Genomic DNA, 15,723 nt, shown 5'->3' with positions numbered 1-15,723 from the left:
TTCATGTGTGAGTGGGCACATGACAATGTGTGTGAAGATTGCATTCTCCACTGTGCATGGTATTGTTCCAGATATGTGACTGAATTTCAACCAATAGGATGTGAGGAGAATGATGTGTTATACTTCCAGGCTGTGGCCCTTTTGATTCTTTCCTGGCTGGGAACTTGTAAGGGTGACACAGTCACCCTGGTCTTACAGCTGAGAGCTGAACAAGAGCAAGGCAGAGATTTCTCACCAGTCTTTGGATTGTTATGTAATGAGAAATAAATCCATTTAAGCCACTATATTTGAAGACTTTTTCTTAATAACTTAGCTGTTAGCACCATTGTTTTCCAGGAAGTGATGCTAACAAAGGGAAACTGAGCTGAGAGGGAGATCAAACCTGGTTTCTTGAGATCACATCATTCTCTGACACCTGAAGCCAGCACACTTGCACCCTTCCATTATGTGAGCCAAGAAGTTCCCTGTATTAGCCCACTTTAAAGTGGGATTTTCATTATGTGTCCCTGCAAGGATCTGAACTGCCATCACTCACTTCACAGTGGCTGACAGATTGCCACTGTCAGAATGCTCCCGGTCCTTCTAGGCAGCAGTTCTGAATCTGTCCTTTGCTCCTTGTTGGTTGCCTCCCTGAGTGACTGCCAGGCAGAAGTCAAAGCAGATGTTCTGCCTCCTCGCTAGACTTGTAAATTAAAGGCATTCTAGGGGTTGACTTCTATAAAGGAAACTCGTTATTTCTGTAAAGCCGCTTTCCACAAACTCTAGTGTGCTCTTATGAGTCACTAAAAATCTTGTTAAAATGCAAACTGCAATTCAGTAAGTCTCAGTGGGGTTCCAGATTCTGGATTTCTAACAAGCTCTCAGATGATGCTCCTGCTTGCTGGTCTACATTTTGGGTAGCAAGGTCCAAATGCACTGGTCTCCAAGTTTGAGGACTGCAATCTCTTAGGCAGTTGTTTCAAAGATTGAAACCACTATCTGTGCTCTCCAGCCAGGAGCTCTCACTTAATACTGCCTGTGCTGTCAGCGATGAGAGCCAAGGGTCAGCTGTTCTCCAAAGCTAGCTTGCAACAGAATCTTTCAGAGGAATTTTTGTGGTTCCCAGCACACAGCACCTTTCCGGCCATATGACTACATTTAGACCAATGGGAAGTAAGGAGAATGATGTGTGGGTATGGATGGAGGCACAAAATCTGCATTTCACACAAGTTCCTGGCTGAGGCAGATGTTGCTGGTCCCCATACACTGAGTGCCAGTGGCCCAAAGCTGGATGTACCAACTCATAGGCCTCAATATCTACTGAGAAAAACACTGCTACATAATAATTACATTTAACACTCTGGGATGTTTACCTACCTACCAGAGACACAGTGGAGAATGAGAGAGGGAAATCCCATTTCCACTCACTTGACTTCTAAGATTAGGCTACACTTGAGCTTGATATTTTTTGAAGGCCCATTTAACCCTATCATCACCAAAAACTAAGCAGTAATATTGAATATCATTCTAGATTCATAGACTTACTGGGTTTCTAAGCCTCTGAGCCACTCTGAGTGGCTCATAATTGCAGCTTTCTCAGAACACTCATCTCAACTATAGGACAGATATATATGGAGTAGCAGTTTCTAAAAGGTTAGCATTTTAATGCTATCCTGCAGAGCAATTTTTAAAAGCTTTGAGAGATCCAGAATTTTTATGCAAGGTCTTTCTTTCCTTCTGTGTCAGTTAAAGTTATCCTCTTTCATTTAACAGATGGAAAATTGTGGTTTTTAGGGTTGAATGAGGGCAAACATGTGCCCAAATTAGATTTGTGAACAAAGTAAACTATGAATAGATGCGATAATGGGCTGCTGCTTTTTGCTTAAGTGAGAACTAAAGACAGTTCAGACATGTCAGATGTCTTGTTCCCAGTCTGAAGTCCTCCCTTCCTTCTTCAACGGCAAACAACAGCACTGTGTGGAAGGCAGCAACTCGAACCAGGTCCATGATGCAGAACTTAAATGCAGAAACCATAAGAAAGCAACCTTGATGCCATTTGTAAGACTTAACACATGATCAGTGTATTCAGGCAAATCCTGGAATCTATTCCAATCAACCAAACACACAAGTTCTCCACTCAGAGCAAAGCTCGGGCAAGTCTAATGAGTTGACCAAACATGTTTTCTGCTCCAGAACAGAGGACAAACATCCTTTGTTCCTCTAGGGAACGCTTTCCTCAAGAATGTGAATGTTTCCATTTTATGTGTGTTCACCAGATGTGCACATATGTGTGCAGGTGCATGTGCATATATGGGTGAATCTTCATGTGGAAGCCAGAGGACAACCTTAGGAGCCATCTACCTTGTGTTTTGAGAGAGGGTCTCTCTTTGGTCTGGAACTGGCCAATTAGGCTAAGCTGGCCAGCCAGTGACCTCAGGGCTAGGATTACAAGTACATGCCACAGAGTCTGGCTGTTTTTAGGTGGGTGCTGGAGATGAAACTTTGGTCCTTGTGCTTGCAAGGAAGACAGTTTGTGGATGGAACCACCTCCCCAGTTTCTATTTTGTAAGGACACCTTTTTTTTAAAGACAAAATCAATTTCCAAACGTGTCATCTTTTGTCTCAAGAACTCCCAGATATATCATAACTCAAGGAAACAATTATCAAAAAGTACATCCAGTAGATACCTATTTCAGTGAGGGAAAGAGAAGGTGGTAGAAGAGAACAAGGCCAGCCCTTCCTAAATGCAGGAGCCTGGCACAGCCATTAGGTTCCTGGAGCTTGAAGTCTTGCCTGCCAGAAGACCTTCTAGGACAGAGAAGACAAAAAGCCACCTCAAGCAAAGGTTCTCATATCTTCTAGAAGATAAAACTCAGCTGAGGAGCTTCTGTAAAACCAAGAGCTGGGCACCACCCTTATAGACTCTAGTTTTATGAATGTGAGGCCCAGATGAAAAGAAATAAGAGTCTCAGTATGACGCCTAGGCAAGTAAACAATTCATCAGTCTTTTACTTTCCTCAGCCTCCTAAATGCTGGGATGACAGGCATGAGCCAGCAACCTCCAGATGTGATACTGTGTACCACAAGTTGAGAAGACTACTCTACAATGAAACCCTCTACACCCAGTTAAGAAGCCTATTAAGGTTAAGACGCTCCCTCCTTCCACCAAACAAAACAGCCATACAGAGAAGAGGGAAGCAGAAAGGGGAAAAGTTTCCCTCTGATATTCTTATGTCAGCAACAGCCTCCTCCCCAATCCCCACCCTCACCCCTCACCGCCATCTCTTGTTCATAGGAAACTCTTGTCTGATGAATGTATTTTATGAACCATCCATTTCAATCATCATAAACAATGAGACTGCAAACTTCACACAGGATAGTCTTCTAAATGTTTGACTCCGAACCATGCCAGCAATTCAGGAAGGTGGCCACTGTGATGAATAATCTTCTTATAGATGTGAACACTGAGGTGTAGATAAGTTATATGAACTTCCCACATCACATCCAGAAATTTGAAGACCTAGAATTTGAGATTTCCACTGAGGCTTTGGGGTGCATCTCAGTGGTTAGGACCTGTAATTCACATGGTCCCAGATTAAATCTCCAATACCCAAAACAAATAGATTTTAGTGACCCAACCACCAAAGGGAAGCATGTAGACAGAACTCATCAAAGCAAAATACTACATGTTGGTGAAGAACTCTGAATCCTAGTAGCTGAAAGAATTAGACTAGTCAGGAGACTGAAGGACTGGCACTTTGTTATGCCAGCCTGAACCCGTTAACTGAATGAGTTCAGTTGAAACTTGAAACTTTCACTACACGCTTAAGAGATTATGGTATCACAACAGGACTCTGCAGCAAGCCAGAAAAATTGAAGCTCTAACTCAGGGGTGGGGAGTGTAGAGTACAAGTTGGCAAGTCACCCTTCCTTGAAGTCAGGTAACAGTCACAAATTAAGAATGGAAAGTTCTATCACAATCCTAACCCAAAGGCAGGAGAACAGAGATAGTCATCTTTAGTTTTATTGCCCTTCAAGAAATTCTTTTTAAAAATCATCCCACAAACTTCTTTTCTGAAAATGACTGAAACAAACACACTTAAATGATTCAATAATTTAGGAAAGCAGTCTTTAAGAGGAAACTGTTGAAAGAAAGGATTAATCTACTTCCAATGCTGGCAAAAACAATTCAGCAAAGGAGAATCTTTACCTGGGCCATGGGCATGCTGGACTCACTTCCTGTACACTGTTGACATATTTTTAGTATAAAAATCCAAGGAATGCTCTTTATCTCTCTACCTACAATAGCAGCTTTTTCTCATCAGAAAAAAAAAAATACAGTATTAATTCACACGGTATTGCATCCAGCCCTGATTCTTATCTCCAGGAAGCTTTTATCTCTACAGTATTCCTCCGAATCAACTTGCTTTCAGTCCCTGATCCATCTGGATCTTCCAAATCCCTGGGGACTTGGCTCTTCCTCCCACAACTGGCTAGAAGGTTCATGAACCAGCAAAGGAATTATCTGGAGTACAGATTTTGCTAGAAATGAGTAAGCTAGCTAAATATCACCTTAAATTATTCATGTTACACAAAGCACATGAGCCACACTGATGCTGTATGTTGCACATAACACGTGCTCTGTTGGTGTTTTAGCTCTTCATGTGTGTGTCAGAACAGTAACACAGGAATTAGGGAGAAGCCAGAAAAGAAATGTTTGATGACAAGAAAAAAAAAATACTAGTAGGTCAGATAAGCATGTCACTAACTATGGCACCTTAGTCAATGCATCACATCATAAATGTCAAATCCAGGGCCCTGTGAGAAAGCTCAGCAAGAAAAAAAGTGATTGCAGCCAAGTCTGACAACCTGAGTTTGATCCTCAGAACCTATATGGTAAAAGGAGAGAAACAACTCTCCTTAAGTGATCCTCTGACTTCCACACATGCCAGGAATGAACATGCACACACACACACACACACACACACACACACACACACACACACTCTCTCCATGTTAAAACAAAACACAGCTGGATGTGATGACACATGCTTATAATATTATCTCTAAGGAGGCTCAGGTAGGAAGACCACAAAGTTACAGGCCAACGTGGACTATGTAGTCAGACTCTGCCTCAAAAAAACAAGAATTAACCAATTAATTAATCTTTTAAAAATTCCAGCTACAGCATCCACTAATTGTTACAAGGATTGGAAGGAAGAATCCAAGAGAATAAGTAACCAAAAGTAGATAAGAGCTGACTGAAAGTAAGCTCCAAGAAGTAATTTATTTTTAGTTTGAAAAATTGGTCAAGAGCTAGTATATAATAATATACGTTAAGTGTTAGTAGACCAATTAAACATAAAACTTAGTTCAATAACTAATCAGGATAATTACAAAATCTAATCAAAATAATATAAACAAATCAAAATATCTCTCTTAGATAAATGGTGTCAGAGGTGAGACATGAATTTTTAATTTATTAGTGAACTTAGTTCTGTTGCTATTTACAATTTAAGGATCCAATGTTGGCTTTCTTTGAGCAGTTTACACTTATAATCTCAAGAGTTACTCTTGGCTTTCCCGTCTTAATGACATTTGTTTTGTAAGTTTTCTGTGTGCTTTAACTGTAACTCCAGAAATGCGGTGATGATAAGAGAAAGAAAAAACACTACTCAGCAGTGCACCTACCCTGGCCAAATAAACAAATAGCTGGTCCTACATTTGTGACCATGTACACCACTTGGTGTATGTCACAAGATGCAAGTGAGAAATGCAGATATGTCCATATGTATTTATATATATACATATACATATCTACATATACATATATATACACATATAATAAACTTTTATCAGAGACTATTTCAGAATCATAAAGCTTAAAGAATAGTAAAACAAACATGCTTAAAATGCCAGCTATAGGTCAAGTTTTATGTTGGCTATTAAAGCTTATCTTCAAAGCAACAAAATATTAAAGCTAATCTTCAAAGTATCAAAACAGCAAACACTATAAGCCTTAGTTTTACATTAAGGAACAAGCTTGGCAGTGGTAAGAAACATCCCTCGATCTTGTGGCTTTTGAATAGTGACACCAGAGACAAAACTGTGATTTACAGAACTCCAAAGCCTTAACACGATCTCCTGCATTCATGTGAATTCAGGGAAGTGCACAGGAGGTACTGGAAATGCTCAAACTAGAACTCCACATGAGTTAAACCAATGTGTTACATCCCTGCCTTTAGTGGACTGCCACACACCTGTCACCCATACAACAAGACTGTTGCCTAACAACTTCATAAACAGTGGCCTTTCGGTTCCTAAACATGTCAAGTGAATTAAGTCACTGGCACAGATGTACTAACCCTAATATAGTAAACTCCCATTTACCAGAATTTAAGGACCAGTGTTCAAATCTTCTCTATGTGCTTATTATCAGGCGGTTTTCTGCATCTGTTGAGATGACCATACTACTATCCCCCTTGAAGTGTAAATACTGCATTGCTTTCCTGATGTCAAAGCATTCCTTGTATAGTTCTTATATGGAGTCATACGGTTCTTTTAATGAACATTATGGCTACAAGCAACATGGCAATACCTATTTAAAATTTGGCACCAGTGAAACTGACCTGTAGATTTGTCTTCCTGACTTTGACATAGGGTGGTGCTCACCTCATACAATGGCAAAGAGCAGCCTCCAGTCACATCATTCTCTACTAAGCTCTGGGATAACAATTACTTGCTCCTTGAAAGGCCTGCAGTGCTGACTAGTAAAGTCCTCCAGGTCTGGGGCTTTTTTTTTCTTTCTTTCTTTCTTTCTTTTTTTTTGAGGAGGCAATTACAGAGTCATGCCTAGTTGTAACAAATAATCATCAAGATTCTTTCAAGCCCACTAGCTGATAACGTTTTATAAAACCATAGTAAATACCACAATAAGGATATCAATATAATCTATCAACTTTACTCTGATACTCTCAATTTATAGCACTGTGTGTGTATGTGTATATGTGTGTTTCTCATTCTCTCTACAATTCCATCGCATACACAAGTCCATGTGTAGTAGATGAATAGCTGTATTGATATATAAATTTACGTATCCATATAATCTTAATATAAACAGCGATTTACTACACAAATTTTCAAATCCTAATTTTTAATCTATATAAAGTTCCCCAACTTAGTTATATTTGCAAACACATTTTTAATGGCTATATGAGATTTAATGAGCATTGGAGCCATTGATCTAGTCATTATTATTATATACTCCAGCTGTTCCCATTTTTTAAAAAACTACTGTAAGCAGAGCTTCAGTGAGCACATTTGAAAACACTGTTCACCCAGCTATGATCATTCACTCTGAACAGATCTGTAGTGGTAAAATCACTACCAGAAACTGGTTTTTCACTTTTAACATTTACGTGCGTGTCCAGTCCTTGTGAGGAGCCTTTCATCAATGAGAGATAATAAATGATGTATTTTCTCACATCACTCACTTTTAGAGAACAGCTTAGGATCAGTGTAAGCATAGAGCTGATTTACCCCTAGATGGAAGCAAGAGCTAACTACAGAAAGCTAGCTCTGTTATGGATATTCTGAGCCACTCTTGGCTAGTGCTTATCACGTGAGCTCATGAGGTATGTATGTATTTCTCCTTAGGAAGCAGAAAAACAGGAGCTATAACTAAAATGGCAAACTAACATGCCAGTTACTAAAAGAGCCCATCTATTTCACCTCACAAAATCCTAAGAAATTATTTTAGCATGGTTCATTTTACAGGTGACAAAAATGAGCACAGAGAATAATAAATACGCCCAATGTTACAGGGTAAATATATTCTACCCCGGGCTAATCTTAACTCTAGAGTCCCGGCTCCAAGCCAGGCTACTGAAGAGCCTGCTCATTCTCATTCTTGTTTATGTTCTCTACAGCATATGAACCAAACTCCACTGCTGAAGAGGGAAGCAGTGGAAGGCACCTGGATCAAGGCCTAAAGCCTCCTAAATGTCATCAATGAGTCATGCTGACCTCTATCTAGAATGAAAGTGAATCCCACCCCATCAACCAGTCACAATGCTATAATTATATTAGCTTATAAGCATATGAAAAACCACTACAAGCTGGGTCATGAGTATCCAGAGCAATGTAGCCAAGCCTAGTACGTGATGAATGCTGTGTTCACACTAACAGATCACTGTTGGCTACCACAAACAACTTATCTTTCTGTAATGTGAGAGAATTCCTTGCTTCAAAAAATAAACTCAGAAGTGTTTCTCTTTAAAACATATTTACACAATAAGCATATATAACTTTGATTTGTTAATTTAAAAATAAAATTTAAAAGCTCATGAATTATTTGGCAATGACTAATCTAACATTTCCCCAACAATACCTTGAAAGAAGAGAAAAGAACTAAATATTAATGGCAGAGTTTCTCCAATTCAGCTCCATCATTTTGTAGATACCCACAGGGGATGTAGTGCTTAATAACGTGTACAATGCCCCATTTGGGCCTGGTCTTAATATGTCTTAGCTTCATTTTATTTTTTTTTTCAATTCTAAGGGAAAATTATACAAAAATTATATCTTTTGCTTTTTGCAACTCTTTGTAATTTTCCCTTAATAATTCTCTATTTTGTTCCATGTGACATTTTCCTGTGAGACCCGCTGTATTCGTTGCAGGCTCAGTATCAGTACTACCGGTATTGAGTGTACCTGTATAACAAGGAAGGAAAAAGCAACAACAAAGTACTGTGTAGAGGTCACACTGACTCTGCATCTTTGTAACACTTCTCATAAAACAAATTCAACTGCAGAGGAAAGGAAACTGAGAGCCTGTCTTTAATGGCAGTTTTCTCAGCTGGTAGGCGAGGTCATGAATGGGCATTCTTCACTCTGTTCCTAAGAGATTGAAACAGAAAATCTCTGTTGACTGCAAGGGTCTCTCCTTCCCCAAGTCTTACCAAGTCTTCCAGATATTCCAAGATAGGACAGACATTCACAATTCTGTTTCAATCTTGTCCCTTGAGTTCAGAAGCACCCTTCCCCATACTTGTCTAAACTCAATCTGTCCTAGAAACAGACTGTCATAGTATTATTGAGATTTTCTGTTTCTAAAACGAGGTATCTCTATGTATCCCCCGTGCCTGGCTTGGAACTCACTATGTACACCAGGTGGCCCTCAAACTCAAAAGACGTACACCTGTCTGCCTCCCATGTGCTAGCATTAAAGGATTATATATATATATATATATATATATATATATATATATATATATATATATATATATATATATATGATATATCCTGAAGCTGAGATAGCTAAGTGGAGAGTTTCCTCACATTTACAACCCTGAAAAGAGGAAAACATTCCCTTCCTGAATCTCAAGTCCCCATATTTACTGACACCTTTCCTCCTTGTGCTACATGTCCAGCCTCACACCAGCATGTGAGTGAGACCTAACACCTCTGAATATCTGGTTGGTCTCTCAACCAAGCTGAAGAATGCAAGAACAAGGGTAAATGAGCACGGCTGGCTAACATGTGGGACTCTGCATCTGTGTCTTGTTTACCTTCTCACTTTCCCTGCCATGATAATGAAGCTGAAGCGGAAAGGGCACAAAGCTGCAAACTGGCCCAGGCCACATGCAGCTGGTGGACTCCAAGAACCCCAAGCATTCCAGCATCAGTGAGCTGAGCAAAACTGAGCTAAGAAGAAGTACCCATTAATCCATGTCTTCCCAGTGCTCCAGAATCCATGCTGAAAGTCTCATGATCCACAGTGGTTTACCAGGTCCTGGCTCCTACCTGAGCTCAGTGCTGTGCAGAGCAGAGTTATAGGTACCACCCCTCCCCTCAGATGGCACCAATTTTGATGTGAGATACATAGGAGGGTAAGCGATCTTAAGGAACACTTAGTGCTGTATCTGTATTCCATAGCTAAGAACACAAGGCAAGAGAAAGGAAGGAAGAAAACCACTTAGTGCTTTTTGCCATTCATGGATACCTTTATTGTACCCTCAAGACAGTCAACATTCATGATATAAGCTCATTTTGGGGGTCCAATCTACTCATACAGAGGCATTTTTAAGTGGCTTGGAGCTTTGCATTCTGTGTGAGCTCTAACATAACGAATAAATGGCAAAGCACCATCACAGGAACCCAGACCTGTGGACCCCCCAAGGCCAAACCACTTATGCTTTACCCCCAGCCACAGCTGAGAGATCTGGAAGGGATACAGGGCAGTCCATAATGATGGGGTAACCTGTGATTCCCAGGGGCAGCTGACTCACTATTAACCACCAGAGATGCTTTGTAAAAGATACAAATTATCCCACCACACACACTTACTCACTGAGGCGCTGTGTAAATTTGAGATAAGCCTCTAAGATCTGTATTTTTATGTCCTTCCAGTGACTGTTAGTCTGCCTTCCTACTTAGAGAAGCACAAAAACAGGAGGTTGGACTGGAACAATCATGAAAAGCTATTAGGTTTAATGCACAGAATTTTAAAGGAGGAATGCTTGAAAGTCAGCTGGGTCTAAGGAATGGTAACAACAGTCACCAGGAAGGAGTAACTAGGAAGTGGCACTAGCCTGGAGCAGTTTACAAAGCTGGCCAAGGCATTCAGACTTCAGGCCATGACAAGTACACAAGGTAGTTTCTGAACCACAAACAACATCATCAAAGTGATACCACAGAGCAGGCCAATGATGATACACAACTACTAAGGAGACACAGAAGATTTGCAGGCTTAATCCCAGCACCTAAGCACCTAGTAGGAAGACTTGCCCGCTGAGTAAATGGCAGAGTTAATACATTGGTGAGGTAAAGGCAGGGTACAAACAGGAACCATGATGAACGACTAAATCAAGGATTTCTTCAAAACTCTAGTCCATGGAACTAGAATTAAAATGGTGTGGCAGACTAAAAAGTTCAAACAGGATGACTTTGTTCTCAGTAAAAGCTCGTCTTTGTGATGCGGGTCCTGAGACTTTGTTTTGGTTCCTACTCCATGAAAGAATGAGGTGACTTTCAGATACTGGAATGTATTGTTGGCACAGGTATGAAGAATGGTAGGCCTTCTTTCTGCCTTGGGAAGGACAGAATGACAGGCAGATCTTGTAGTTTGATTTTCTGGCAGGGGAGGAAGGACAGCTTGGTGAGAACCTCTGCTCAGAGGCATTCCTTCCAGGACCTGCTGGGTCACAACCAGCAGACATGCCAACAGCATAATGGCTTGACTAGACTCGTTGTAAACCTTAATGATAGAGCTGGCTGGACTCTGTACAGCCAAGTCAGCCTCCGGACAGACAGTCCAAGAAGACTCAAACTTAACTATGGGCAGGTCTGGTGTGTGTGTGCTGGGGTCTTCTGGAGGCTTGAAAAACGAGTTTTGCTTTTGGAAAAACTAGCTGACCTTTTAAAATTCTCAACTAATGATTATCCAAGGTGCCATTTTTATGCTCATGTTACACAGCCCACTGGTAGGCTGCTCTTTGAATGGCAGACAACACCAGAACAAGCTGTATGACCTTGATTTGAACATCACATAATGCATACATGAATCAAAATATCAGAGGGTATCTTATAAATATGCAAAAGTACTATTTATTGATTAACACTTTTTAATGAAAAGAATAAGGCATACCAAGTCCCATAAGCAATTGAGTATGTTGAAAGACATACTCAAATTCTTGCTTGAACACCCATCCTTTGAGCTTTCCTTCTTAAATGACAGTCTACTGCTAATACTGAACTGAGAGATAAAGAGTCTTTGTTTCTGTCAAACTCTCCAGCGCAAGTAATTTGCCCCATCAGAACTGACAAAATACGTTTAGAGAAAGACTGCTAAGAACTATAGTATTTCAACTTTAATTTCCTTTCTAGTGAAAACTTCCCAGAGCTTGGCTTTCATAATGCCTTTTGAGGTAGCGCATGGCTCCATATGACTTGACAGTTTCTTTTAATTTACACACATCTAAGCATGTTTATAAAATTCCACCAATTCAAAATGCTTCCTTTCCTTAAACATATTTCCAGTTCAAATTATATGTTTATAGAAGTCTGCACTGTATTATTTCTAAAGATAAACAGTCATGTAAAACATGGACAGAAACCCTAGCAGCATGTCACTGCCGCCCCACTCAGCTGGCCTTCCCAGTCACCATCCTTCCGGCAGTGAAAGTCCTCAGCGGCCAGTGGAAAGCATGAATGGGTCACTAGAAACAGGCTTCCCTACTGTCTCTATCCTCAGGAAGGGGCCCCTAGTTCCTTTCCCCAAACAGTTTTGAACTGTAGTGCCTGAGAAGCTTATCTCCCCTCTGAGCTAAGTATAAATCTAAAGAACTCACTGGCTGCCGACATTTTTCCTTCCTTGCCAAAAGTCTTAGAGCCCAGACAACCACTACTTTTAAATCCCAGGACACCATTGCAGTTTCCAAATTAAAATACAAAGTGCTGGAAATAACGTTTTATAATAGCTAAACTTTTAAAAGTCATGTCTTTCAAGCCTTGGTATATTTATGCTGCTCTATGTGAAGCAAATAAGAAACAGGGAAGCCATGTAAATGGGCTATTAGCCGGTCTGGGTTTTGAAACAGCTTTTACTGAGAAAGACTGACTCACTGCCCAACAAAGGCTCTATGTAGGATTCTCAAGTTGACATTTTAAAAATATTTAATCACTCTTTGAATGACAGTTCAAGGGCTCAAAACATAATCTTTCCAATAAAGCTGTTCACTTGGAAAACATTCAATTCTGGTTTGAACTGAGAAAATGGTAGAGCCCCTAAAGATAAGAGACTTCAGGGGAAATCTGGCAGGAAGAGGAGACAAGCATATTTCAGGAAAAACAAACAAAGGCAACAAACCCCACCACACCTTAAGGAGCTAGCAAACCCACACAGAAACTCCAAAGGGCTTTTCTTCCCTGGAATCCCCAAATGGGAACATTTCCTAGCAAGTCTCTCAGCAGGGCGCTGTAAATAAAAGGTCCCCCAACTCTGCAGTTTTAAGGGAACCGCTCTGGAAATCAATTTATTAAGCTGTTCTTTTGCCTTATTTTGCAACAGATGAGCAATGATTTTTTTTTTCTGAAATAAACACAGAATAACTCCCTTTTGGTTTACAAGCCGAAGTTCAGAACTAGCTGGGAAGGACGACTAATTCTCACAGATTAAACATCATTTGCCAGTGAGAAAGCCTGTAAGTCTCAGAGTTGTACTTTTACATCCCAAAAGCTCAAATACCCAGTTTCCAATTCTAAGTTCTCCAGCCTCAAACAATGCACAGCGACCTTCTGACCCACACGGTAGCTTCCCCTGCCTTGCCCCATCACAAATGTCCACCTTGTGCTGGATGCCAAAAGGTTTCCCTAATCGCCTAGGGCCAGAAAGGGAGAAAATCCCAAGCCCAATAAAGATACACAGTATTTTCAAAGGGACCTTTCCATTAATTCAAATTGGACAAGTTACTAGATGCCAAAGCAGTGGCACAGAGAACAAGAGGAAAGGAAAGAGTAGCACTTCCTAATTGAGAAGGAAGCCCTGGGACTGCATGCCAATAGAAGGTGCTTGGGCTTCCACCTGCCAAAACAGTTGCAGTGGCCCAGGTAGGGGTTACCACACTAGTCGCTGGCCTGGAAGCAGCTGCCATTAGAGGGCGTTCATTGGGCAATGCTAGAAACAAACTCCAATCCCAGAAACGCAATCTCGAGGAGAAATCAAGTTCCCACCGCCACCAAGAGGGGATGATGCTGGCACTGGAAGACAGTCTCACAGAAGTACGAGATCCATAGGATCATGAGGGTGGCAGGAGAGAAGTCTTCATTCCCCAGAAGTCAGAGAGGCTCTGCGGACCATAGCAATGTCATAAGCACCCTCACCTTTCCATTTTACATTCCGGCGCCATTGGACTAAAATTTCCTCTCTCCCCCTAAAGCCCTGGGCTTCTCTCCACGCGGAGGATTCGTGGAAGACATCAGAAGCCAGAGCTCTAGTCTGTTCCCGAAAGCTCCACGAGGCCGATAGCCTCCAACTAGACCACCGACTGCGTCTCCACGTCGTGTGGGTGCTTTGCTGCAGCAACAGGGGGCATCAAACAAATGAACTTCTACAAACTTTCCTCTCCCCATACTCTCAAGTTTCTTTAATACCGCCCCGTCTCCCTAAACTTGCATTCAGTCAAGCACAAAGCCTGGAGTTGGGGGCTGATATCTCGAGGAACAGACCCTCCCTAAGGTTCCCAACTCGGTCCCTGGGGCTTGCCCAGCGCTCAGAGCTTACAGGATCCTTTCCCAACCCTTAGTGGTGCTCTCGTGACCCTCCACTCTTAGCCTTCTGTCCTTCCAGGACTACACCACAAAATCCCGAGAGTGAAAAGTTGAGAGTGACTTTATGAGCCTTTGAGGTGCAAGTCTTGTGCCCCCATTCCCTGTAGCAGCTCAAGAAGGGATGCAAGAGGGGACCAAGGGTAAACGGTGGGAAAGAGAGCTCATTTGTCCCAGCAGATTCTAGGCAGCCCCATGTCGACGGGTGGCAGATTCCCCCCAGGTGGCGCTCCCCAGTTACCCGCTGGCTCCTCTCGTAGCCTGGGCACCCAAAACAGCGCGCGTCCTCGGCTTGGCCCACTTACCGTCTCCGCCGACGCGCAGGCCATCAAGCCCAAGGTGAGCAGGATCCACGCGCGCTGCATATTCCCCCGAAGACGTGGCTCGCAACCCGGATGAAATGAAGCCCAGAGCACAGTGCAGCGGGCCTAGAGATATCGGAGCTGAGCTGCCGCAGGGAGCTCGGCTCGGGCTCAGATTCCGGGCGCTAGCTGTCTCCTCTGGCGCCTGCTCCGGCTTTCGCTCCGCGCCCCGGGAACCCGGCGCCTTCTCACTTGTTGGCGTCTGCTCTCCCAACCCGGAGTTGCTGCTTTGCGAGGCTGCTTTCCTGGGTTGGTCCTACTCGGCTGTGTGCTTCCACTCGGTGTCCCGGTCGTAGTGCAGTCTGATTGAAGCAAGCAGCCGACAGCTTGAAAGGGGGCTGCCGCTGAAGTTTGGGATGCAGAACGGCGGGGACGCGCGATCCGCGCGGCCTGAGCTCTGGGAGTATCTGGAGAACAGAGCTCCGGGGCGGGCTAGTGGCTTGGCTGCTGCGCCCCTCCTTCTGAGCGCCGCCGCCTCCCGGGTCCTCCCCCCGATTCCCACCCCCCACCCCCTCTGCGTCCTCTCGCAGGTCCTGCTCCGCCTCCGCCTCCTCCGCCCCCACCTTCCCTCTCTTCCTCGCCTGCAGCTCTGGGTTCCTCCGGGCGACTAGGGGAAAGGAGGGGCAATGACTCCGGGATAAACCCGGGAGAAATTCCTACAGGATTACACTACGATTGGCATGTTCCACAGCCAGTGGGAGCCCGCGACTCCGTACAGTGGCTGCCCCAGGAACGTGCCTCTGCAAACCTTAGTGCTCTTTCATTTTCTCGCTCTCCCTTTCCCCTTCTGAACGCCCTCTCCTCTCTCTACCACCCCTTTCTGTCACTCTGTTCCCTTCCTTTTTTTCCCCTTCGCTTTAATTTTCTGAAGAAAAATCAGTGAAGGGCTGATGGACATATTGAGCCTTTTCTGACTTGTGAGGATTAGGTCACTAGAAAGAAACAGCGATGAGAGTCGGAAAAATTAGAAAGTTTATAGATACTCTTCAAGCAATTACGGTGTTCACAAGTCATCAGATCATGAAAATTGCAATCCAGGAAAGATGATAATGGGTGT

General features: G+C 42.7%; 1 protein-coding gene across 2 annotated transcripts in view; it reads right to left on the bottom strand.

Moving 5' to 3' along the window:
- The window catches only part of Sdc2 (syndecan 2), a 113,286-nt gene extending 98,318 nt beyond the window's left edge, over positions 1-14,968 (bottom strand). Inside the window, exon 1 of one of the 2 annotated variants that reach the window (XM_052747574.1) lies at positions 14,610-14,968. In XM_052747574.1, coding sequence (XP_052603534.1) covers positions 14,610-14,669 — 60 coding nt within the window. In that variant the 5' untranslated portion in view covers positions 14,670-14,968. The remainder of the gene's footprint in view (positions 1-14,609) is intronic. The other variant, XM_052747575.1, reaches the window with a different exon arrangement.
- Positions 14,969-15,723: the final 755 nt, after the last annotated feature.

The sequence above is a fragment of the Peromyscus californicus genome, unplaced genomic scaffold (genome assembly GCF_007827085.1).
Source record: "Peromyscus californicus insignis strain IS unplaced genomic scaffold, ASM782708v3 Scaffold_20__1_contigs__length_68692818, whole genome shotgun sequence".
In the NCBI taxonomy this organism is placed as follows: Eukaryota; Metazoa; Chordata; class Mammalia; order Rodentia; family Cricetidae; genus Peromyscus; species Peromyscus californicus.
This window is presented reverse-complemented; position numbering and strand designations above follow the sequence as displayed.